At 35.8% G+C, this 24,999-nt stretch overlaps 1 protein-coding gene across 1 annotated transcript in view; it reads left to right on the top strand.

Annotated features, from left to right (window-relative positions):
* Positions 1-22,751, top strand: part of LOC132758507 (uncharacterized) — a gene marked incomplete at its 3' end in the record, with an annotated part of 64,053 nt that extends 41,302 nt beyond the window's left edge. The window contains exon 3 of the mRNA XM_060750189.1: positions 22,660-22,751. Coding sequence (XP_060606172.1) covers positions 22,660-22,751 — 92 coding nt within the window. The remainder of the gene's footprint in view (positions 1-22,659) is intronic.
* Positions 22,752-24,999: the final 2,248 nt, after the last annotated feature.

The following is a 24,999-nucleotide window of genomic DNA, read 5'->3' as shown; positions in this document are numbered from 1 at the left end:
TATATAGACAGATAGATGAAATTTAAATTTAATTTTCTTTCAGACTGTATTTAGAGACTCCCTGTCATATGTGACCTTTTTCTGAAGATCCCTTGGAAAGTCACATATGAGAGTCTCGACTGTATAAGTAAAAACTTGAAAAATCTTCCTCTCTGAATTGACAAAGGCTAGAGGTTAAATATATGGCATGAGACTTTGCGAAGTGAACCTTTACCAAGATTTTCAAATTATAGCCCTGGGGTTAAAATTGGTTCCGCCCCGGGGGTCATTGATTTTTAGCTCACCTGAGCATGCTCAGGGTGAGCTTTTAGGATCGATGATTGTCCGTCGTCCGTCCGTTCACATTTAGTTGTTAACACTCTAGCGGTTACATTTTTGCCTCAATCATCATCAAACTTGGTCAGGATGCTTATCTAGTTGATAGCTCGGATGAGTTTGAACATTGGTCATCTCAGATGAGAAACTAGGTCACAAGAGCTAAAAATAGAAAAACCTTGTTAACACTCTAGAGGTCACATTTTTGCCTCAATCATCATCAAACTTGGTCAGGATGTTTGTCTAGGTGATAGCTCAGATGAGTTCGAACATGGGTCATCTTGGATGAAAAGTAGGTCACCGGAGCAAATAAATAGAAAAACCTTGTTAACACTCTAGCGGTCACATTTTTGCATCAATCATCATCAAACTTGGTCAGGATGCTTATCTAGTTGATAGCTCGGATGAGTTCAAACATGGATCATCTCGGATGAAAAAGTAGGTCACCGGAGCTAAAAATAGAAAAACCTTGTTAACACTCTAGTGGTCACGTTTTTGCATCAATCATCATCAAACTTGGTCAAGATGCTTGTCTAGGTGATAGCTCTGATGAGTTCGAACATGGGTCATCTCGGTTAAAAAAGTAGGTCATCGGAGCTAAAAATAGAAAAACCTTGTTCACACTCTAGCGGTCACATTTTTGCATAAATCATCATCAAACTTGGTCAGGATGCTTGTCTAGGTGATAGCTCGGATGAGTTCGAACATGTGTCATCTCGATGAAAAAGTAGGTCACCGGAGCTAAAAATAGAAAAACCTTGTTAACACTCTAGCGGTCACATTTTTGCATCAGTCATCATCAAACTTGGTCAAGATGCTTGTCTAGGTGATAGCTCGGATGAGTTTGAAGATGGGTCATCTCGGATGAAAAAGTAGGTCACCGGAACTAAAATTAGAAAAACCTTGTTAACACTCTAGTGGTCACAATTTTGACTCAATTGTTATCAAACTTGGTCAGGAAACTTGTCTAGGTCATTGCTGGGAATAAATCGAACATGGGTCATCTCGGATGAAAAACTAGGTCACAGGAGCTAAAAATAGAAAAATCTTGTTAACACTCTATTGGCTACTGTTGTGATCCAAATATTCTGTTAATTGGTCTGAAAGTTTGTTTTGATGATTTCTAAGTCATGTTTGAACAATTGGGTCATCTTGGATGAAAAACTAGGTCACACCGCCCAAATATGGAAAAACCTTGTTAACATTCTAGTGGTCACATTTTCGACTCAATTATCATCAAACTTGGTCAGGATGCTTGTCTAGGTAAATGCTTGGATGAGTTAGAAATCGCATGTGAAACTAGGTCACCGGAGCTAAAAATAGAAAAATCTTGTTAACACTCTAGTTGCTACTGTTTTGATCCAAGTATCCTGGAAATTGGTCTGAAAGTTTGTTTTGATGATTTCTAGGTCAAGTTTGAATATGTGTCACCCGGGTAAAAAAACTAGGTCGCACTGCTCAAATATGGATAATTCTTGTTAACACTGTAGTGGTCACATTTTTGACTCACCTGTCATGAGACTTGGTCAGAATGGTTGTCTAGGTAATTGTTTGGATGAGTTTGATAAGTCAGGTGAGCGATCTAGGGCCATCATGGCCCTCTTGTCATTATGTACATACAGTGCCCATCAAAAGTCTGGAGACAAGTCAATAAAAACAAGTATTTTTGGCAAATGCTCAATTAAATTCTATTCGAATGTATATGATACATAATAATTTATTCATGTCATATATTTTCAGAAAAAACAATGCATAACCTAAATTAAAAGTATCAAATGCAAAATTATGTTTCGTTTACACTAATATCACAAAAACCATCAAACAGCAGTACAGAAAAGATCACACAGTTAGTGCTTAGTATGTCCACTTCTAGCTGCCAAAACAACTTGAATTCTTCTTGGTATACTCTTAACTAATGTTCAACATCTGTTATCTGTCAACTAATTCCAGGAATCACAAACATTGACTGACAGTTCTCTCAAATAACCATAATGCTTGTTCCTGTGCTTCATTTTGATGTCATGCCACAAGTTTTTGATGGGGCAGGATTGATTAAACTTAGCAGGATTTATCCATGGGAGATGGGCTTCCAAAGTTGTGCAAAGAATTTCATTCCATGCAGAAATCTGGTTGCCATGGCAACCAAAAGGAATTATAAGAATAAATTATAAGAATAAATTTCAAAAATCTTCTTGTAAAGATGTTTTGCATTAGGCATTGTCTGGTAGACCTCTACCAAGATTGTTCAAATTATAGATCTGGGGTCAAAATTTGCTTCACCCTGGGGGTCATTGATTTTCGCTATGTACATATAGTAAAAACTTCAAATACCTTCTTGTCTGAAGGTTCAAGGCTTAGGACTTTGATAATTGGTATGTGTTATGTAAAATATTTAATAGCGTGGTGATGATTTTCAGAGATATTTATAAAAAGTGATTCAGGTCATGAACTCTAGCAAGACAGTTGTGAGGTTTATAGAGATGTTAAATGAAACAATTTGAGCACATTATAAGGACATAATGATTCACACCATGTATTTAATAATGATTGTTTTAAGAAATTGGTAGTGCTTAATTGAAAAGATGGTATTTAAAAAAAAGTTATTGTACCTGCATTTCAAAGTTTAATACAGCTATGTTATACAGTTAATAACTTTTTTTTGTCAATAAAAAAATCTTTTATTTTTGAATCAATTATTGCACTATGGCCTTTGTATCTTAACATTAGAAATATGACCTTGACCCCCAAATTCACTAGTCACTACTGCATTATGGCATAGTTCAATTGTATAGTGACAAAAAAAATATACTTCTGTAATATTAATGCAGTGGCATAGCATTTTTATATGCCCGAAAGGGCATATTATGTTATACCCCCTGGCGTCCGTCTGTCTGTCCGTCCGTCTGTTAGCAATTTGGTTTCCGGAGCATAACTTAAATTCTATTTGGCCCACAATGTTCAAACTTCATAGGATGATTATCCATATTGGGTAGAAGACCCCTATTGATTTTGGGGTCAAAAGGTCAAAGGTCAATGTCACTATTACCTTAAAACTGAAAACAGTTTCCGTCCGTTAGCAATTTTCCGTCCGTTAGCAATTTGGTTTCCGCAGCATAACTTAAGTTCTATTTGGCCCACAATGTTCAAAGTTCATAGGACAATTGTCCATATTGGGTAGAAGACCCCTATTGATTTTGGGGTCAAAAGGTCAAGGTCACTATTGCCTTAAAACTGAAAACAGTTTCTGTCTGTTAGCAATTTGGTTTCCGGAGCATAACTTAAGTTCCATTTGGCCCACAATGTTCAAACTTCATAGGATGATTGTCCATATTGGGTGGAAGACCCCTATTGATTTTGGGGTCAAAAGGTCAAAGGTCAAGGTCACTATTACCTTGATACTGAAAACAGTTTCAGGAGCATAACTTAAGTTCCATTTGACCCACAATGTTCAAACTTCATACGATAATTGTCCAGATTGGGTAGAAGACCCCTATTGATTTTGGGGTCCAAAGGTCAAAGTCACTATTACCTTAAAACTGAAAACAGTTTCCGTCCGTTAGCAATTTGGTTGCCGGAGCATAACTTAAGTTCCATTTGGCCCACAATTTTCAAACTTCATGGGATGATTGTCTATATTGGGTAGAAGACCCCTATTGATTTTGGGGTCAAAAGGTCAAAGATCAAGGTCACTATTACCTTGATATAGGGGTGTCATCGATTCAATCGATATCGGTGTATCAACGATCTTTGTTATCCGATTCGATATCGATTCCATTTTTTAAATATCGGATATCAAATGCACATATATTTCAAGCTAAAGAGACTTCAGGGAACAGGTTTTATAGAACTGACAGACCTGTTTACTGTCGCAAAACATCAAAATAAAAGCAACATATAAAGTTATGGATGCCAGTCTAAAATGAAAGCGGAAATCAATGCCAAAGTTACCTCCCAGTGTCTCTAACGAATGCTGCCTAATTTCGTTGTAATCTCGCACGTCTGCTAAGTGGATGTCAAGACCCCTCAATTCAGACTTTAAAAGTGGAAAATGCCAAGAAAAATTTATCAGTGTTTCTTTGTAAAAATTATGATTACAAAATGTTAAACTTTAATAATTATTCAGGTTCTAAACACTATAATTTGCCAATTAAACCAAGCTTAATTGGAACGGCAAGGACGGGATTTAGCATGATCAGTAACTACGTAATAGCAACAACAACAACTACTAAAATAAAATGGAAAAGGCTTTAAACTTTATAGTTACTAGTCATTAGTTTTCATTTATAGCTATATGATAAAGCAAAAAAAGAAACAAATTGTTCAGTTTTCATAGCTTATCTTTTTTTGCATTTGTCTAAATATAACTGCTTTGTCAGTGTCCTTAGGAAACATTTAAAAAGACTTGAAAGCTAAAATTTAGCCTGGCAATCGATAAATTGCTGTATCGCCGATAATTCATTACCGATATATCGATACAAAAATCCTTATCGATGACACCTCTACCTTGATACTGAAAATAGTTTCCAGAGCATAACTTAAGTTCCATTTGACCCACAATGTTCAAACTTCATAGGATGATTGTCCATATTGGGCAGAAGAGCCCTATTGATTTTGGGGTCACAAGGTTAGAGGTCAAGGTCACTATTACCTTGATACTGAAAACAGTTTCCGGAGCATAACTTAAGTTCCATTTGACCCACAATGTTCAAACTTCATAGGATGATTGTCCATATTGGGTAGAAGACCCCTATTGATTTTGGGGTCACTAGGTCAAAGGTCACTATTACCTTGATACTGAGAACAGTTGCCGGAGCATAGCTTAAGTTCCATTTGACCCACAATGTTCAAACTTCATAGGATGATTGTCCATATTGGGTAGAAGACCCCTATTGATTTTGGGGTCACTAGGTCATAGGTCACTATTACCTTGATACTGAGAACAGTTGCCGGAGCATAGCTTAAGTTCCATTTGACCCACAATGTTCAAACTTCATAGGATGATTGTCCATATTGGGTAGAAGACCCCTATTGATTTTGGGGTAACAAGGTCAAAGGTCAAGGTCACTATAACCTTGATACTAAAAACAGTTTCTAGAGCATAACTTAAGTTCCATTTGGCCCACAATGTTCAAACTTCATAGGATGATTGTCCATATTGAGTAGAAGACCCCTATTGATTTTGGGGTCAAAAGGTCAAAGGTCAAGGTCACTATTACCTTGATACTGAAAACAGTTTCCAGAGCATAACTTAAGTTCCATTTGGCCCACAATATTCAAACTTCATTGGATGATTGTCCATATTGTTCAAAAGACCCCTATTGATTTTTGGGTCACTAGGTCAAAGGTCAAGGTCACAATTACCTTAATACTGAAAACAGTTTCTGGAGCATAACATATTTTTTTTTTTTTTATGCTCCCCGAAAAATTTCGGGGGAGCATATAGTCGGCGCCTTGTCCGTCTGTCCGTCCGTCCGTTCGTCTGTCCGTCCGTTTTCTTGTCCGGAGCATAACTTGAAAACCCTTGGAGATAATTTGTTTAAACTTTCAACAGTGTAAGAGGCATTCAGGGGGAGTGCAGTTTAAAAGAACCATAACTCTATTTTGCCCGGTTTTTGAATTATCTCCCCTTATAGAAAAATCTTGTCGGGCATAACTCTAAAACTATAGGAGATATAAACATGAACATTTGTAGGTGAATAGATCTCAGTGGGTAGATGGTGCAGTGCATAAGAACAATAACTCTTTTTTCCTAATTTTGGATTATTGCCCTTTTAATTTCAACCTTTGAACTTTGTCGAACATAACTCAAAAACTATAAAAGATATCAAGATTAAACAATGTAGGGTAGATAGATCTCATTTGAGTAGAAGTGCAGTGCAAAAGAACCATAATCTGTTAAGCCTCATTTTTGAATTATCTCCCTTATAGAAAAATCTTGTCCGGGGCATAACTCTAAAACTATAAGAGAAATAAACATGAAAACTTTGTAGGTGAATAGATCTCAGTGGGTAGATGTGCAGTTGCATAAGAACATAACTCTTTTTGTCCTAATTTTGGAGTTATTGCCCTTTGTTAATTTCAATACTTTGAACTTTGTCCGGAAACATAACTCTAAAACTATAAGAGATATCAAGATGAAATATTGTAGGTAGATTAGATCTCATTGAGTAGAAGTGCAGTGCAAAAGAACCATAACTTTGTTAAGCCTCATTTTTGAATTATCTCCACTTATAGAAAAATCTTGTCCGGGGCATAACTCTAAAACTATAAGAGATATCAACATGAAACTTTGTAGGTGAATAGATCTCAATGGGTAGATGTGCAGTGCATAAGAACAATAACTCTTTTTGTCCTAATTTTGGAGTTCTTGCCCTTTGTTAATTTTAACACTGAACTTTGTCCGGAACATTACTCTAAAATTATAAGAGATATCAAGATGAAACATTGTAGGTAGATAGATCTCATTGAGTAGAAGTGCAGTGCAAAAAAACCATAACTCTGTTAAGCCTCATTTTTGAATTATCTCTCCTTTTAGAAAAATCTTGTACTGGACATAGCTATAAAACTATAAGAGATATCAACATGAAACTTTGTAGGTAGATGTATCTCAATGGGTAGATGTGCAGTGCACGAGAATCATAACTCTGCCTTGCCTAATTCTGGAGTTATTGCCATTTGTTTATTTTTACTTTTTGAAGTTGTCTGGAACATAACTCGGAAACCATAAGAGATATCAAAAAGAAACTTTGTAAGTTGATAGATAACAGTGATTAGAAGTGCAGTGCAAAGAACAGTAACTCTGCCTTTCCTAATTTTGGAATTATTGCACTTTGAACTTTTTCCAGGGACATAACTCTGAAACTACAAGAGGTGTACTTTCCTGTGTCCAAAACCTATTCGGGGAGCATCACCCGGCTCAAACCGGGCTCTTGTTTTTTATGCGTTTATTTAAGGTCGCCACCGGAAAGCCCATATGGGCGACCATACACTCAAGTCGGGCCATCCTAGAGCGTCCCGCCGAGATTTTTTTGTCGATTTTTTCCAGCTTTATTGGTGGAGGAAGACCCCAAGTGCCCCTTCGGGCATTATTTCAGGCATGAGCGGGCACCTGGGTAGAACCACCGACCTACCGTAAGCCAGCTGGATGGCTTCCTCACATGAAAGATTTCAACCCGAGTGAGGATTGAACCTACAGCGGTAAGGGACCTGTGATCTCAAGTCAACGACCATAACCACTCGGCCACGGAGGCCCCACAGCATAACATAAGTTCTATTTGGCCCTCTTTATTCAAACTTCATAGGATGATTGTCCATATTGGGTAGAAGACCCCTATTGATTTTGGGTTTACAAGGTCAAAGTCACTATTACCTTAAAATTGAAAACAGTGTCCGGAGCATATCTAAAGTTCCATTTGGCCCACAATATTCAAACTTCTTTGGATGATTGTCCATATAAGGTAGAAGACCCCTATTGATTTTTGGGTCACAAGGTCAAAGGTTAAGGTCATTATTAATAACTTAGGTATTAATCAACCTACATCTGTAAAATTTTATAGGATGAACAGCTAATTCCCATGTCTTACAAATGCTTCATCCTTACTAAAAAAAACTTTCGGGCATATAATGCTCCGCCTAGCGGTGCTCTTGTTTCACAAATGCATTCTTGTTTGGCTATAGGATTTTCAGCGAGTTTTGGGCCTTGAATAATAAATGTGTTTTGCCCTGTTTTTAGCTCACCTGACCACGAAGTGGTCAAGGTGAGGTATAGTGATGGGGCTATGTCCGGTGTCCGTCGTCGTGCGTCGTTCGTCGTCAACAATTGGGTTGTTGACAGTCTAACAGTCACAGTTTTGATTGGATCATTGTCAAACTTTGTCAGAATGTTTGTCTCAATGAAATACAGATCGAGTTCGAGGATGGGTCATCTCCGGTCAAAAACTTTGTCACAGGAGCTAAAAATAGAAAAAGCTTGTTAACACTCTACTGGCTGCAGTTTTGATCCAAATATTCTGGAAATTTGTCAGGAATGTTGTTTTAATGATTTCTAGGTCAAGGTCGAAGATGGGTCATCTTCGGTCAAAAACTAGGTCACAGGAGCTAAAAATCGAAAAAGTTTGTTAACACTCTAGTGGCTGCAGTTTTGATCCAAATATCCTGGAAATTTTTCAGAAAGGTTGTTTTGATAATTTCTAGGTCAAGTTTGAAGATGGGTTATCTACGGTCAATAACTAGGTCACAGGAGCTAAAAATAGAAAAAGCTTGTTAACACTCTAGTAGCTGCAGTTTTGATCCATATATTCTGGAAATTTGTCAGGAAGGTTGTTTTGATGATTTCTAGGTCAAGTTCAAAGATGGGTCATCTCCGGTCAAAAACTAGGTCACAGGAACTAAAAATAGAAAAAGCCTGTTAACACTCAAGTGGCTACAGTTTTTTTGATCCAAATATTCTGGAAATTTGTCAGGAAGGTTGTTTTGATGATTTCTAGATCAAGTTCAAAGATGGGTCATCTTCGGTCAAAAACTAGGTCACATGAGCTAAAAATAGATAAAGATTTTTAACACTCTACTGGCTGCAGTTTTGATCCAAATATTCTGGAAATTTGTCAGGAAGGTTGTTTTGATGAATTCTAGGTTAAGTTTGAAGATGGGTCATATCCGGTCAAAAACTAGGTCACAGGAGCTAAAAATAGAAAAAGCTTGTTAACACTAGTGGCTGTAGTTTTGATACGAATATTCTGGAAATTTGTCAGGATGGTTGTTTTGATGATTTCTAGGTCAATTCGGAGATGTGTAAAAAAACTAGGTCACAGGAGCTAGAAATAGAAAAATCTTGTTAACATGCTAGTGACTGCAGTTTTGATCCAAATATTCTGGAAATTTGTCAGGAAGGTTGATTTTTTGATTTCTAGGTCAAGGTAGAAGATGGGTCATCTCCGGTCAAAAACTAGGTCACATGAGCTAAAAATAGAAAAATATTTATAACACTCAAGTGGCTACAGTTTTGATCCAAATATTCTGGAAATTTGTCAGGAAGGTTGTTTTGATGATTTCTAGATCAAGTTCAAAGATGGGTCATCTCCGGTCAAAAACTAGGTCACAGGAGCTAAAAATAGATAAAGCTTTTTAACACTCTACTGGCTGCAGTTTTGATCCAAATATTCTGGAAATTTGTCAGGAAGGTTGTTTTGATGAATTCTAGGTTAAGTTTGAAGATGGGTCATATCCGGTCAAAAACTAGGTCACAGGAGCTAAAAATAGAAAAAGCTTGTTAACACTAGTGGCTGTAGTTTTGATACGAATATTCTGGAATTTGTCAGGATGGTTGTTTTGATGATTTCTAGGTCAAGTTCGAGGATTGGTAATCTCCGGTCAAAAACTAGGTCACAGGAGCTAAAAATAGAAAAATCTTGTTAACACTCTAGTGGCTGCAGTTTTGATCCAAATATTCTGGAAATTTGTCAGGAAGGTTGATTTGTTGATTTCTAGGTCAAGGTTGAAGATGGGTCATCTCCGGTCAAAAACTAGGTCACATGAGCTAAAAATAGAAAAATCTTTATAACACTCTAGTGGCTGCAGTTTTGTTCCAAATATTCAGGAAAGTTGTCGGAAAGGTCAAGTTCGAATATGGGTTGTCTCCAGTCAAAAAGTAGGTCGTATTGCCCAAATATGGAAAACCTTTTTAACACACTAGAGGTCACATTTTTGACTCAATTGTCATCAAATTTGGCCAGGATGCTTGTCTAAGACATTGCTTGGATGTATTTGATGGGTCAGGGGAGCGATCCAGGGCCATAATGGCCCTCTTGTTTGGGTCTCCTGCTACACAGTAGTTGCAACATGCAATTTACCATCATGAGGTGACACATGTCATCACTGATGGCCCTTGTTCGTTGAGCAAAATAATCCTTACTCTGTACCTATTTATTTTTTAGCTCACCTGAGCTTGCTCAGGGTCAGCTTCTAGGATTGTTGAATGTCCGTAGTCCTTCCACATTTGTTCGTTAACACTCTAGCAGTCACATTTTTGCCTCAATCATCAAACATTGTCAGGGTTCTTGTCTAGGTCATTGCTCCGATGAGTTGGAACATGGGTCACCTCAGATGAAAACCTAGGTCACAGGAGCTAAAAATAAAAAAAATCTTGTTAAAACTTTAGTGGATAAGAGGTCAATTTCGAATATTGGCACCTGTGGTCAAAAACTAGGTCACACCGCCAAAATATGGAAAAACATTGTTAACACTCTAGTGGTCACATTTTTGACTCAATCATCATCAAACTTTGTCAGGATGCATGTCTGGGGTATTGCTCGGATTAATTCGAACATGCGTTATTTCGGATGAAAATAGGTCACAGGAGCTAAAAATAGAAAAATCTTGTTAACACTGTAGTGGCTATTGTTTTTATCCAAATATCCTGGAAATTGGTCTGAATGTTTGTTTTGATGATTTCTAGGTCAAGAGGTCAAGTTCAAAATATGGGTCACCTAGGGTCAAAAACTAGGTCACACTGCCCTAATATGGAAATACCTTGTTAACACTCTAGTGGTCACATTTTTGACTAAATTGTCATCAAACTTTGTCAGGATGCTTATCTAGATAATTGCTAGGATTATTATGAACATAGGTCATCTGGGATGAAAAACTAGGTCACAGAAGCTTAAAATAGAAAAACCTTGTTCACACTATAGTGGCTTCTGTTTTTATCCAAATATCCTGGAAATTGGTCTGAAAGTTTGTTTTGATGATTTCCAGGTCAAGTTAGAATATGGGTCACCTGTGGTTAAAAACTAGGTCACACCGCCAAGATATGCAAAACCTTTTTAACACTCTAACACACATTTTTGGCTCAACTGTCATGAAACTTTGTCAGGATGCTTGTCTAGGTAATTGCTCAAATGAGTTTGATGGGTCAGGTGTGCGATCCAGGGCCAGCTTGGACCTCTTGCTTTTTTTAAGAGTTTTATTAGTTCTGACATAAAATTGTTACAATCAGTTCATATGCCATGAAAGTTAAAGGTACATTTACATTGCAGAGCAGTGTTTATAAAAAATATATATTTAAGAAGAAAATGCCTAACTGACAGCTATACTGTTGAAAAGGCGTCACATCACATCTGACTTGCAGAGTTCTAGTTGTGCATATTGCGGGTACTTTCTGTTTTGCTGTACAAATGGGCTCCAGAGCAATAAATAGAAAAATTTTGGCTGACTTTCACAGGTAAAACTGCTGCTGGGGCTTTGATAAAATTTCATACAAGTATCATCAGCACCATATCTTTTTGTGCAGGTTCTGCTATGCTGCACAAAAATGGCTGCCAGAGCTGTAAAAAAAAATATTTTCCAGCGTTCACTCGTCAAACTGCCGGAGGGAATTCAACAAAGCTACACATGAGTTATCAGTACAATATAACATTGTTCCACCAGATATAAAAATGGAAAATCATTGTCTAGGTTTTTTCAGGTCAAACTGCTCTCTGGATTCCTACATAACTTCACAGGAATGATTTTTAGCTCGACTAAACGAAGTATATGGAGAGCTGTCCTACTTGCCCCGGCGTCCGCGTCCAGATTTCAGATTAAAGTTTTGGTGCAGTAAAATATTTTTCACTATAACTTTGTCATTTCTTAAGGTATCAACCTCAAACTTCAAATATATGTTCCTTATCATCAATCACATCTTATGTGACAAGGTTCATAACTCTAGCACCAATATTTTTAGATTGATCTCCCCTTGAACTTAGAATTTTCCTTAAAAAATACTATTTTTTACCGTTACTTCTTTATTTCTTAAGGGATCAACCTCATACTTCAAATATATGTACCTTATCATCATCCCCATCTTATGTGACAAGGGTCATAACTCTAGCACCAATATTTTCAGATTTATCTCCCCTTGAACTTAAAATACAATTGTTTACTGTTACTTCTTTATTTCTTAAGGGATCAACTTCATACTTCAAATATATGTACCTTATCATCATCCACATCTGATGTGACAAGGTTCATAACTCTAGCACCAGTATTGCAAGAATTATCTCCCCATAAACTTAGATTTTTTTAAGTAGCAAAATGTTTTTTTTTACTATAACCTTTTTAGTTTTAAAGGTATCTACCTCAAACTTCAAATACTTATATCTTATCATCAATTACATTTTATGTGACAATGTTCATAACTCTTGAAGCAATATTTACAGATTTATCTCTCTTTGATTTAAGAAATATTATAACTTCTTTACTTTTTAAGGTATCTACTTCAAACTTCAAATATATATTTCTTATTATTACACACATGTTGTGTGACAAGGTTCATAACTCTAGCGTGACTATTTCTAGAATTATTCCCTTTGATCTTGGAATTTATGTTAACAATGTTATTTTTTTGCTATAACTTAATACATAATTATACATAATTGATTTTTCTTTCATAGTTTTGTCCTCCTTACTGTGTCCAGTATTTTATTAGTCGAGCTTCGCTGTCTCCTGTGACAGCTCTTGTTACCAACCCTAGTTATGCATATGGCTGGCACATGAGCGATCAAAAAATCCACTTATACATGTAGAGATAAATGCAGGATGAGTACGAACTGGTAGAATACTCATCCAGCAGGACAAGCAGAAATTTGCCAATGAAATAGGAAGCCAGAATTTTCATAATCAGTTTGTTTACTTTAAACGATGGAAAACCGAAATGTTAGCTACTAATGTATAAATTGCACACTATACTCATTGCTTATTGTCCCCCGCCTTTTCGAAGAAAAAAGGGGGATATAGAAACAGGCTCCGTCCGTCTGTCCGTCCGTCCGTCACACTTTCGTGTCCGGTCCATAACTTTGTCATTTATGAAAGGAATTTGAAATAACTTGGCACAAATGTTTATTATAATAAGACAATTTCTTATCTATGAAGGGATTTTGTAAATACTTGCCATAATTGTTCACAATAATCAGACGATGTGTCATGCGCAAAAACCAGTCACCTACCTTCAAGGTCAAGGTCACACTTGGAGGTCAAATATAAGCATAGTCCGTTACAGGGTATATTTCGTGTGAGGGTATATGTCGTGTCTGGTCCATAACTTTCTTATCTGTGAAGGAATTTTGTAAATACTTGCCATAATTGTTCACAATAATCAGACAATGTGTCATGAGCAAAAACCGGTCACCTACCTTCAAGGTCAAGGTCACACTTGGTGGTCAAATATTAACATAGTCTGTTACAGGGTATATTTCATGTCCGGTCCATAACTTTGTCATTTATCAAAGGAATTTGAAATAAGTTGACACAAATGTTTGTTATAAATAGACGATGGGTCATGCACAACAACCAGACCCCTACCTCCAGGGTCAAGGTCACGCTTGCTCATTCAAGGTCAACATTGTCTATTTGAGGGTATATGTCGTGTCCTGTCCATAGCTTTCTTATCTATGAAGGAATTTTGTAAATACTTGCCATAATTGTTCACAATAATCAGATGATGTGTCATGCGCAAAAACCGGTCACCTACCTCCAAGGTCAAGGTCACACTTGGAGGTCAAATACTTACATAGTCTGTTACAGGGTATATTTTGTGTCCGGTCCATAACTTTTTCATAGATCAAAGGATTTTGAAAATACTTGGCACAAATAGTCACTATAATAAGAGGCTGTGTCATGCGCAACACCTGCATCCCTACCTCCAAGGTCAAGGTCACACTTGGAGGTCAAATACTTACATAGTCTGTTACAGGGTATATTTTGTGTCTGGTCCATAACTTTTTCATAGATCAAAGGATTTTGAAAATACTTGGCACAAATAGTCACTATAATAAGCCGATATGTCATGCGCAACACCTGCATCCCTACCTCCAAGGTCAAGGTCACACTTAGAGGTAAAAAATTAACATAGTCTGTTACAGGGTATATTTTGTGTCAGATTTAGAACTTCTTCATAGTTCAAGGGATTTTGAAATAACTTGGCACAAATAGTCACAATAATAAGATGATATGTCAAGTACAACACCTGCCCTCCTACCTAAAAGGTCAAGGTCACAATTAGATGTCAAAGGTAAACAGAGTCTGTTATTTGGTATAATTTTGTGTCCCGTCCATTACTTCTTCATAGATTTAAGGGATTTTGAAAATACTTGACACAAATAGTCACAATGATTAGATGATATGTCATGTGTAACATCTGTGACCCTACCTCCAAGGTCAAGATCACACTTAGAGGTCAAAGATTAACATAGTCTGTTATAGGGTATATTTTGTGTCCAATCTATAACTTCTTCATAGTTCAAAAGATTTTGAAAATACTTGGCACAAATAGTCTCAATAATAAGACGTTATGTCATGCACAACACCTGCTCCCCTACCTCCAAGGTCAAGGTCACACTAAGAGGTCAAAGCTTAACATGATAGATTTTTAAATTCCGTGTTTCATTTTATTTTTTTAACAAATTTATTGCTAGCATTGATCATATACTTCAATCTTTTGAAATAGCACAATTTTCTGCTTCATATAAAACTTCCCGAGGCGGGGGACGTTGGTAACTCTGTTACAAATTCTTGTTGGATATGGATGTAACTGGAACGTGCCTGACAATGCTCTATCAAGTGCTTGTTAGCTCACCAGAGCCGAAGGCTCAGGGTGAGCTATTAGTATCAAAGGGGGAATTGCTCCGTCGTCATGCGTCAACAATTGTCTTCTTCTCTGAAACTACTAAGCATATTTACTTCAAATTTGGTCTGTAGCATCCTTGTGACAGTTACACGTGAATTTGCTCATGTCATTCCAATTGGCCCCTTTTAGGGGTCAGCAGAGCTAAAAATTTAAAAACCTTTAAACGTCTTCTTCTACAGAACTAATTGATGGATCACTAAACTTTGTCTGTAGCATTCTTGGGTAGTCTTTTATCAAGTTTGCTCATATTAATTTGATTGGCCCCTTTTAGGGGTCTCTAGGGCTAAAAATAGAAAAACCTTTAGATATCTTCTTCTATAGAACAAATGGATGGATGATCACCAAACTTTGTCTGTAGCATTCTTGGTTAGTCTTTTATCAAGTTTGCTCATATGAATTTGATTTGCCCCTTTTAGGGGCCGCTAAAGCTAAAAATAGAAAAACCTTTAAACGTCTATTTCTAGAGAACTAATTGATGGATGATCACCAAACTTTGTCTGTAGCATTCTTAGGTAGTCTTTTATCAAGTTTGCTAATATTATTTTCATTGGCCCCTTTTAGGGGTCTCTAGGGCTAAAAATAGAAAAACCTTTAAACATATTCTCCTACAGAACTAATTGATGGATGATCACCAAACTTTGTCTGTAGCATTCTTGGGTAGTGTTTTATCAAGTTTGCTCTTATTAATTTGATTGGCCCCAAAAGGGCTGCTAAAGCTAATAACAGAAATGCTGTTAAATGTCTATTTCTAGAGAACTAATTGATGGATGATCATCAAACTTTGTCTGTAGCATTCTTGGGTAGTCTTTTATCAAGTTTGCTAATATTATTTTGATTGGCCTCTTTTAGTGGTCTCTAGGGCTAAAAATAGAAAAACCTTTAAACATCTTCTCCTACAGAACGAATTGATGGATGATCACCAAACATTCCTCGGGTAGTGTTTTATCAAGTTTGCACATATTAATTTGATTGGCCCCTTTTACAGGCCACTAAAGCTAAAAATAGAAATACTGTTTAATGTCTATTTCTAGAGAACTAATTGATGGATAATCACCAAACTTTGTAGCATTCTTGGGTAGTCTTTTATCAAGTTTGCTAATATTATTTTGATTGGCCCCTTTTAGGGGCCGCAAAAGCTAAAAATAGAAATACCTTTAAATGTCTATTTTATGATCCCATGACAGTTGTCCTTTTTTAATCATTTGCAGACTTTTCTTAGTCCTTTATGACGAATCCCTGGAATAACAGAGTTAACACTTCATTAATTAAAAATCCAGTTTATTCTTCAATGTCCAATTTTCGAATGATTACATAAATAACATTTTACAACATTATTAAATAAATCATAAGAATACAATATTTGAATTAACAATAGTTTGATCTTTTAATTAACAAATATGGCGAAATTAGCTTTATAGATTACTCACTTTGCATAAGATTTACCATTTTAACAATTCAAATAATTATAATATTACTATTACATAGTACCTAACAAATTATATCAATTTACATATTTAGAATAGATTTTATAAACTTTAATGAATTATGAAATATAATAAAAGTACATACCTGGAATAACAGAGTTAACACTTTGTTAATTAAAAATCCAGTTTATTCTTCAATGTCCAATTTTCGAATGATTCCGGGACAGTTGAAGCTGGAAGTTTTGTTCAACTCTGTTAAACCATATGCAAATAAACATCAATGTATAAAATGTCCAAAGAAGGAAACATTAGGGTGATTTCCTGCAAAAGTTACTATTTTTGTTTAACCATATATTTAGGCATTTAGATAAGAATGGAAAAAGAAAGGAGTAAGCTGACTGCTTATCAAGACTTGTTTGTTTAAGTGCTAATTGTCACTTATTGTAGCTTGGTAGCTTAAGGTCTTCAGCGTACCCGTTTATACTATGACATGACGTGAACGCTGAAGACAACCCCATATGGAAAGTCCACCAATAATTGTGACAGGAATCTGACACACTCGTATTCATTCATCAAACATGCCATGAAGTAAAGTGAAGCATACCTTGATAAAACTATATATAATATGTTGATAAGCCAAGGATGGACAAATAAAAATCTTATTACCAACATTAACTACCTAATAGTTTCCGACAGGTAAAAATTTCGGCACTTGGCCGCCATATTGCCAAAATGTTTGACCACGTGATTACGAGATTGACCTTTATGAACCCATGTGCCTCCAATATTTTTATAAATTACTTTTTTTAAAGATATTGGAAAGGGTGATTTACGGACTTTTATATTCAATAAAATCATATTTAAGTACTAAAAAATTAATGAAAATAAATAAAAACATTATCTTGAATAAAAATATCGAAATCATGTCAACAAAATGTTCTAAATATAGTACACGACTTTATTCAATCTGTTCCCGCGAATAACGTTATACGAGGTCTCGCGTGGCACCTGAATGTCATGGCCGACTGTAGTCGGCGTAAATTGATGTTTTACAGTTAAATAGGCAATTTTAATGACAGTATTAATATTTTGATACTTGAATATGTATAGAACGATATTAAAATAATTGTTTTATCGTAAAAAGCACAAGAATTGATTGGGTCAAGTGTATTTGCAAGTGAAAAACAAGAATAAATCAACTTATGTTATTCTGGTTAGGACGGGTCGAATCCAAAACTTTAATGCCGCATCAGATGAAAAACAAAAATGTTAAATAGCGGCTTATAAAGTTTTGGAAGCCAGAACTAGTAGCTTGGCTGTAAAGCTTGGTGTAAAATTACCTTAACAAGTCTTTGTTAGACAGCTTACATAAAATAAAACTATTTTTAGCTCGACTATTCGAAGAATATGAGAGCTATTTTAGTCGCCCCGGCGTCGGCGTCGGCATCCGCGTCGGCGCTTGCGTTGGTTAAAGTTTTTTGTAAAGTCAAATATCTCAATTACTGCTTGAGATATTCAATTGAAACTTACAATACTTGTTTATAGTAACAAGATACATCAGATTGACAAGTTGGATAACTCTGCCTACAATATTGACAGAATTATGCCCCTTTTTAACTTAGAAATTTTGGTTAAAGTTTTTTGTAAAGTCAAATATCTCAATTATTTCTTGAGATATTCAATTGAAACTTACAATACTTATTTATAGTAACAAGGTACATCAGATTGACAAGTTGGATAACTCTGCCTACAATATTGACAGAATTATGTCCCTTTTAAACTTAGAAAGTTTGGTTAAAGTTTTTTTGTAAAGTCAAATATCTCAATTATTGCTTGAGATATTCAAATGAAATTTGAGTATTTTTTTATAGTAACAATGTACATCAGTTTGCAAAATTGCATAACTCTGCCTGCAATATTTGCAGAACTATTTGCCCCTTAAATTTGAAACTTAGAAAATTTTGGTTAAAGGTTAAAGATCTTCAAAGATATTTACTTGAAACTTTACACATGTACTTAGGGTCATAATTTGAGTGTCATAATTGTATGTCACTGACCAAGTTCCATAACTCTATCTTGCATTAAGGCTGATTCATAACCCCTTTTCTACTTAGTCTCTTGGTTAATGTTTACATGCAAGTTTTACATATCTCAATAACTATTAAAGATATTTATTTAAAACTTCACATATGCATTTAGGGTCATAATTGTAGGTCACTGACAAAGATCCATAATTCTATCTTGCATTTAGGCTGATTTTTCTCCCCTTTTTCAACTTAGAAATTCATGGTAAAGTTTTGCTTGTAAGCTGTTATCTCTATAATTACTGAAGGGTTGTGCCTTTTTTGGGACAATTATATGCATTCATAATAATAAAGCAGTGATTTACTTGATAAAACATCTTAATAACAAGCCTTTGTACCTTTTCTGTCAAATTTATGTATTCATAGGTAATTAGTATTATTATACTAAATAAAACACCCTTGTGACATTACCTTCCGCAGAGTCAAGCCAATACTGTATAATTAGACTGTCTCTAAGCTAGGCCTATTACATGAATTTATAAAAAAAAATAGCCCTTTTGTGAACTTAGAAAATTTAACATTATCAAAGCTCTAAATTTTACGTTATCAAGGCTCTTTTACTATCAAGCACTTCGAATAGTCATGCGTGCTGTCCTACCGACAGCTCTTGTTAGGTAAAATTGTAACTATTTTAAAGTTACCAAAATAAAACTATTATATTTGAAATCTACATTTAAAAACAAAAAAAAATGATATAAAATATGAAATATCTATTTCTAAATAATGATTGTGACGTAAACTATCACAATCATTCATAATATCATAATATCTATTTCTACAGAACTAATTAATGGATGATCACCAAACTTTGTATGTAGCATTTTTGGGAAGCCTATTATCAAGTTTGCTCACATTAATTTGATTGGCCCCTAAAAGGGGCAATGTGCAGAACACATCTTACCCTTGTGCCAGCTTAAGGTCATGGCCACACTTAAAGGTCAAAAATTGACTTAGAAAATGTCTAGTACATTGGGAAAATGAAAGGTTATTATACCCCCAAAAACAAAGTTTGGGGGGGTATATAGGAGTCACTCGGTGGTCGGTCGGTCGGTCGGTCGGTTGGTCGGTCGGGCGGTCGGTCGGTCGGTCCAGACGTCCGTTGCATTTTCCTTGTCCGGAGCATAACTTGAAAACTAATGGTTGGAATTCAATATAACTACATACAATGGTCAAGCACATTGAGAGGAAGTGCAGTGCACAAGAACCATAACTCTATCTTGACTAATTACAGAGTTATTGCCCTTTGTTACTTTTCCTTGTCCGGGGCATAACTTGAAAACTACTGGTTGGAATTCAAAACAACTTCATACAATTGTCAAACACAATAAGGGGAAGTGCAGTGCACAAGAACCATAACTCTATCTAAAGTAATTACAGAGTTATTGCCCTTTGTTGCTTTTCCATTGCTTTTTTTTTTGTCCGTTGCATTTTCCTTGTCCGGAGCATAACTTGAAGACTAATGGTTGGAATTCAATATAACTACATACAATGGTCAAGCACATTGAGAGGAAGTGCAGTGCGTAAGAAACATAACTCTATCTTGACTAATTACAGAGTAATTGCCCTTTGTTACTTTTCCTTGTCCGTGGCATAACTTGAAAACTACTGGTTGGAATTCAAAACAACTTCATACAATTGTCAAACACAATAAGGGAAAGTGCAGTGCACAAGAACCATAACTCTATCTAAAGTAATGACAGAGTTATTGCCCTTTGTTGCTTTTCCATTGCCTTCTTTTTTTTGTCCGGACCATAATTTGAAGACTAATGGTTGGAATTAAATATAACTACATACAATGGTCAAGCACATTGAGAGGAAGTGCAGTGCATAAGAACCATAACTCTATCTAAAGTAATTACAGAGTTATTGCCCTTTATTACTTTTCCATTGCTTTCTTTTGTCCGGACCATAACTTGAAGACTAATTGTTGCAATTCATTATAACTTCATACAATGGTCCAACACATTGAGAGGAAGTGCAGTGCACAAGAACCATAACTCCATTTTGACTTATTACAGAGTTACTGCCCTTTGTTTCTTTTCCTTGTCCAGAGCATGACTTTAAAACTACTGGTTGGAATTCAAAACAACTTCATACAATGGCCAAGCACAATAAGGGGAAGTGCAGTGCACAAGAACCATAACTCCATCTTGACTAATTACAGAGTTATTGCCCTTTGTTAATTTTTCATTGCTTTCTTTTGTCCGGACCATAACTTGAAGACTTATTGTTGGAATTCATTATAACTTCATACAATGGTCAAGCACATTGAGAGGAAGTGCAGTGCATAAGAACCATAACTCCATCTTGACTAATTACAGAGTTACTGCCCTTTGTTACTTTTCCTTGTCCAGAGCATGACTTGAAAACTACTGTTTGGAATTCAAAACAACTTCATACAATGGTCAAGCACAATAAGGGGAAGTGCAGTGCACAAGAACCATAACTCCATCTTGACTAATTACAGAGTTATTGCCCTTTGTTACTTTTCCTTGTCCAGAGCATAACTTGAAAACTACTGTTTGGAATTCAGTACAACTTCATACAGTTGTCAAGGACATTAAAAGGAAGTGCAGTGCACAAGAGCCATAACTCCATTTTGACAAAATACAGAGTTACTGCCCTTTGATACTTTTTCTTGTCCGGAGCATAACTTAAAACGTACTGGTTGGAATTCAAAACAACTTCATACAATGGTCAAGCACAATAAGAGGAAGTGCAGTGCACAAGAACTATAACTCTATCTTCAGTATTTATAGAGTTATTGCCCTTTGTTCTTTTTCTTTGTCTTTCTGGACTTATTACAGAGTAATTCAATTAAACTTCATCAATGCAACATACATGAACCACAATTATCTTTAATTGCCCACAACCATAACTCTATGTTTCAATTCTATTACAAGGTATTCTGTTACTAGTAACATCCTCATTTCCGAAGCAGACTTGTGGGGGTATTAATCACATTTAGTGATAGTTCTAGTTTGTAACTGTTTTGAACATGATTTGACAATATATATTTATACTAATACCTGTACAATTAGTCTTTTTTTCATGAGAGTTAATTTCCTTTTATGTATATGTATTTGTGCCACTAAAGTTATTCTCTTAACCACCTTTCCAAGTCGTCTTCTGTCAAGAACATTGGTGGGGGTATGAATCCCATTCAGCGATAGTTCTAGTTTAAACATATTCTATGCTGAAATTTAATATTAGAATATATTGACATTCCAACTCTGAAAAGCAGTTGTTTCTATTGAGCGACTCAGGGCCATCATGGCCCTCTTGTTTTATAGTTTTAGACAAAACCTAAAACACAAGCTTTGTTTATGGTTTTGGTTTGTTAAATTTGTGTAAACCAACTGATTATGAAAATTTTGAGCAGTTGATTGCATCGGCCAGGTTCAATAGCATCGGGAGATTTATTTTGTAGATCGTGCACAAAAAACAGGACAAGTAGAAATTTGAAGCAACTCATCCTGCAGGATGAAAATTTTTTTTGATCCGTGCACATTCTGCTGTGCTTGGTGTAATGGCTGCCAGAGTAGAAAATAGAAAATTCCTGTGCGGCTGTCACAGGACAAACTGCGTGAGGTAATTTGCTGAAACTTTACAGGAGTGATCAGTACCAACCTTGGTTGTGCATATTAAATGCACATTCTGCTGTGCTGCACAAAATTACTGGCAGAGATAAAAATAGAAAATCCTTATTCACTTCACAAGTGAAATTGCTGGCAGGATTTGTCGAAATTTCATAGAAATGATTATTGCCAACCCTTGTTATTCATACCACTGGCATGTACTGCTTTGCTGCACAAAAACTTATTCTAGAAAAATCTTGTCCACCCTTCACAGGTCAAATTGCAGGGAAGAATTTGAGGGATATACACAGGAGTGATCAGTATCAACCTTTGTTGTGCATATTGCCTTGAAGTTCTGCTTCACAGCACTAAATGGCCGCCAGAGCTATAAATAGGAATAAAACTTGCGTAGCTTTCACAGATGGGATTTACATGCTGCTGTTCCATCCTTAAAGTACATGTGTTTGTGACAAAAACCTCCACAAGTTGATAATAAAATGATGCAGAAAGTTTAAAGTCTGACTTAGTGTTGTATTAAGAACATAAAACAAGAAAGTCACAAAAACATTGATAATTGCTATACTGTATTAAAATTTCAGAGTCTGCATCAGATTTAAAAGGAACAAAAGCAGGTTTAGTAATGCAGTGTACAGCAAATTTAGGAGAGCCTGAAGCAACTTTGTACATCAAGGTAAAATACATCATTAATCAGTATTCAAAGATTAAAAACTTACAGTTTGTGTAAGTGGTGCTTTATTTTATAGCCTTGATAAATAAAATTTGTCATTTTGTTAGCTCGACTTTTTTTAAAAAAAAAGTAGAGGTATTGTTATAGTCCTGGCGGCGTTGCCGTCCGCAAACTTGTACCTGGATCATTTTTAGCTGGACTTTTTTTTTTTGAAAAAAAAAGTAGAGGTATTGCTATAGTCGCGGTGGCGTTGCCGATGCCGTTGCCGTCCGCAAACTTGTACCTGGATCATAACTTTTTAGCTCACCAGAGCCGAAGGCTCAGGGTGAGCTATTAGTATCAAAGGGGGATGCTCCGTCGTCCGTCGTCATGCGTCAACAATCGTCTTCTTCTCTGAAACTACAAGGCAGATTTACTTCAAATTTGGTCTGTAGCATCCTTGTGACAGTCACACTTGGATTTGCTCATGTCATTCCAATTGGCCCCTTTTAGGGGTCAGCAGAGCTAAAAATAGAAAAACCTTTAAACATCTTCTTCTACAGAACTAATTGATGGATGATCACCAAACTTTGTCTGTAGCATTCTTAGGTAGTCTTTTATCAAGTTTGCTCATATTAATTTGATTGGCCCCTTTATGGGGTCACTAGGGCTAAAAATAGAAAAACCTTTAAACATCTTCTTCTACAGAACTAATGGATGGATGATCACCAAACTTTGTCTGTAGCATTGTTGGGTAGTCTTTTATCAAGTTTGCTCATATGAATTTGAATGGCCCCTTTTAGGGGCCGCTTAAGCTAAAAATAGAAATACCTTTAAATGTCTATTTCTAGAGAACTAATTGATGGATGATCACCAAACTTTGTCTGTAGCATTCTTAGGTATTCTTTTATCAAGTTTGCTCATATTATTTTGATTGGCCCCTTTAAGGGGTCACTAGGGCTAAAAATAGAAAAACCTTTAAACATCTTCTTCTACAGAACTAATGGATGGATGATCACCAAACTTTGTCTGTAGCATTCTTGGGTACTCTTTTATCAAGTTTGCTCATATGAATTTGATTGGCCCCTTTTAGGGGCCACTTAAGCTAAAAATAGAAATACCTTTAAATGTCTATTTCTACAGAACTAATTGATGGATGATCACCAAACTTTGTCTGTAGCATTTTCGGGTAGTGTTTTATCAAGGTTACTCATATTGATTTGATTGGCCCCTTTTAGGGGCCGCTTAAGCTAAAAATAGAAATACTTTTAATTGTCTATTTCTACAGAACTAATAGATGGATGATCACCAAACTTTGTCTGTAGCATGCTTGGGTAGTCTTTTATCAAGTTTGCTAATATTATTTTGATTCGCCCCTTTAAGGGGCCGCAAAAGCTAAAAATAGAAATACCTTTAAATGTCTATTTCTACAGAACTAATTGATGGATGATCACCAAACTTTGTCTGTAGCATTTTCGGGTAGTGTTTTATCAAGTTTACTCATATTAATTTGATTGGCCCCTTTTAGGGGCCGCTTAAGCTAAAAATAGAAATACTTTTAATTGTCTATTTCTACAGAACTAATAGATGGATGATCACCAAACTTTGTCTGTTGCATACTTGTGTAGTCTTTTATCAAGTTTGCTAATATTATTTTGATTGGCCCCTTTTAGGGGCCGCAAAAGCTAAAAATAAAAATACCTTTAAATGTCTATTTCTACAGAACTAATTGATGGATGATCACCAAACTTTGTCTGTAGCATTCTTGGGTAGTCGTTTATCATGTTTGCTCATATGAATTTGATTGGCCCCAATTATGGGCCACTTAAGCTAAAAATAGAAATACTTTTAAAACTATTTCTAGAGAACAAATTGTTGGATGATCACCAAACTTTGTCTGTAGCATGCTTGGATAGTCTTTTATCAAGTTTGCTAATATTATTTTGATTGGCCCCTTTTAGGGGCCACAAAAGCTAAAAATAGAAATACCTTTAAATGTCTATTTCTACAGAACGAATTGATGGATGATCATCAAACTTTGTTTGTAGCATTGTTGGGTAGTCTTTTATCAAATTTGCTCATATTAATTTGATTGGCCCCTTTTAGGGGCCTCTATAGCTAAAAATAGAAAAAATCTTTAAAAATCTATACTTCTACAGAACTAACTGATGGATGATCACCAAACTTTGTCTGTAGCATTTTTGGGTACTCTTTTATCAAGTTTGCTCATATGAATTTGATTAGCCCCTTTTAGGGGCCACTAAAGCTAAAA

Source organism: Ruditapes philippinarum, unplaced genomic scaffold (genome assembly GCF_026571515.1).
Source record: "Ruditapes philippinarum isolate M1 unplaced genomic scaffold, ASM2657151v2 ctg1729_1_1_1_1, whole genome shotgun sequence".
In the NCBI taxonomy this organism is placed as follows: domain Eukaryota; kingdom Metazoa; phylum Mollusca; class Bivalvia; order Venerida; family Veneridae; genus Ruditapes; species Ruditapes philippinarum.
Note: the sequence above shows the minus strand (reverse complement) of the source record. Positions and strands in the feature narration are given on the sequence as shown.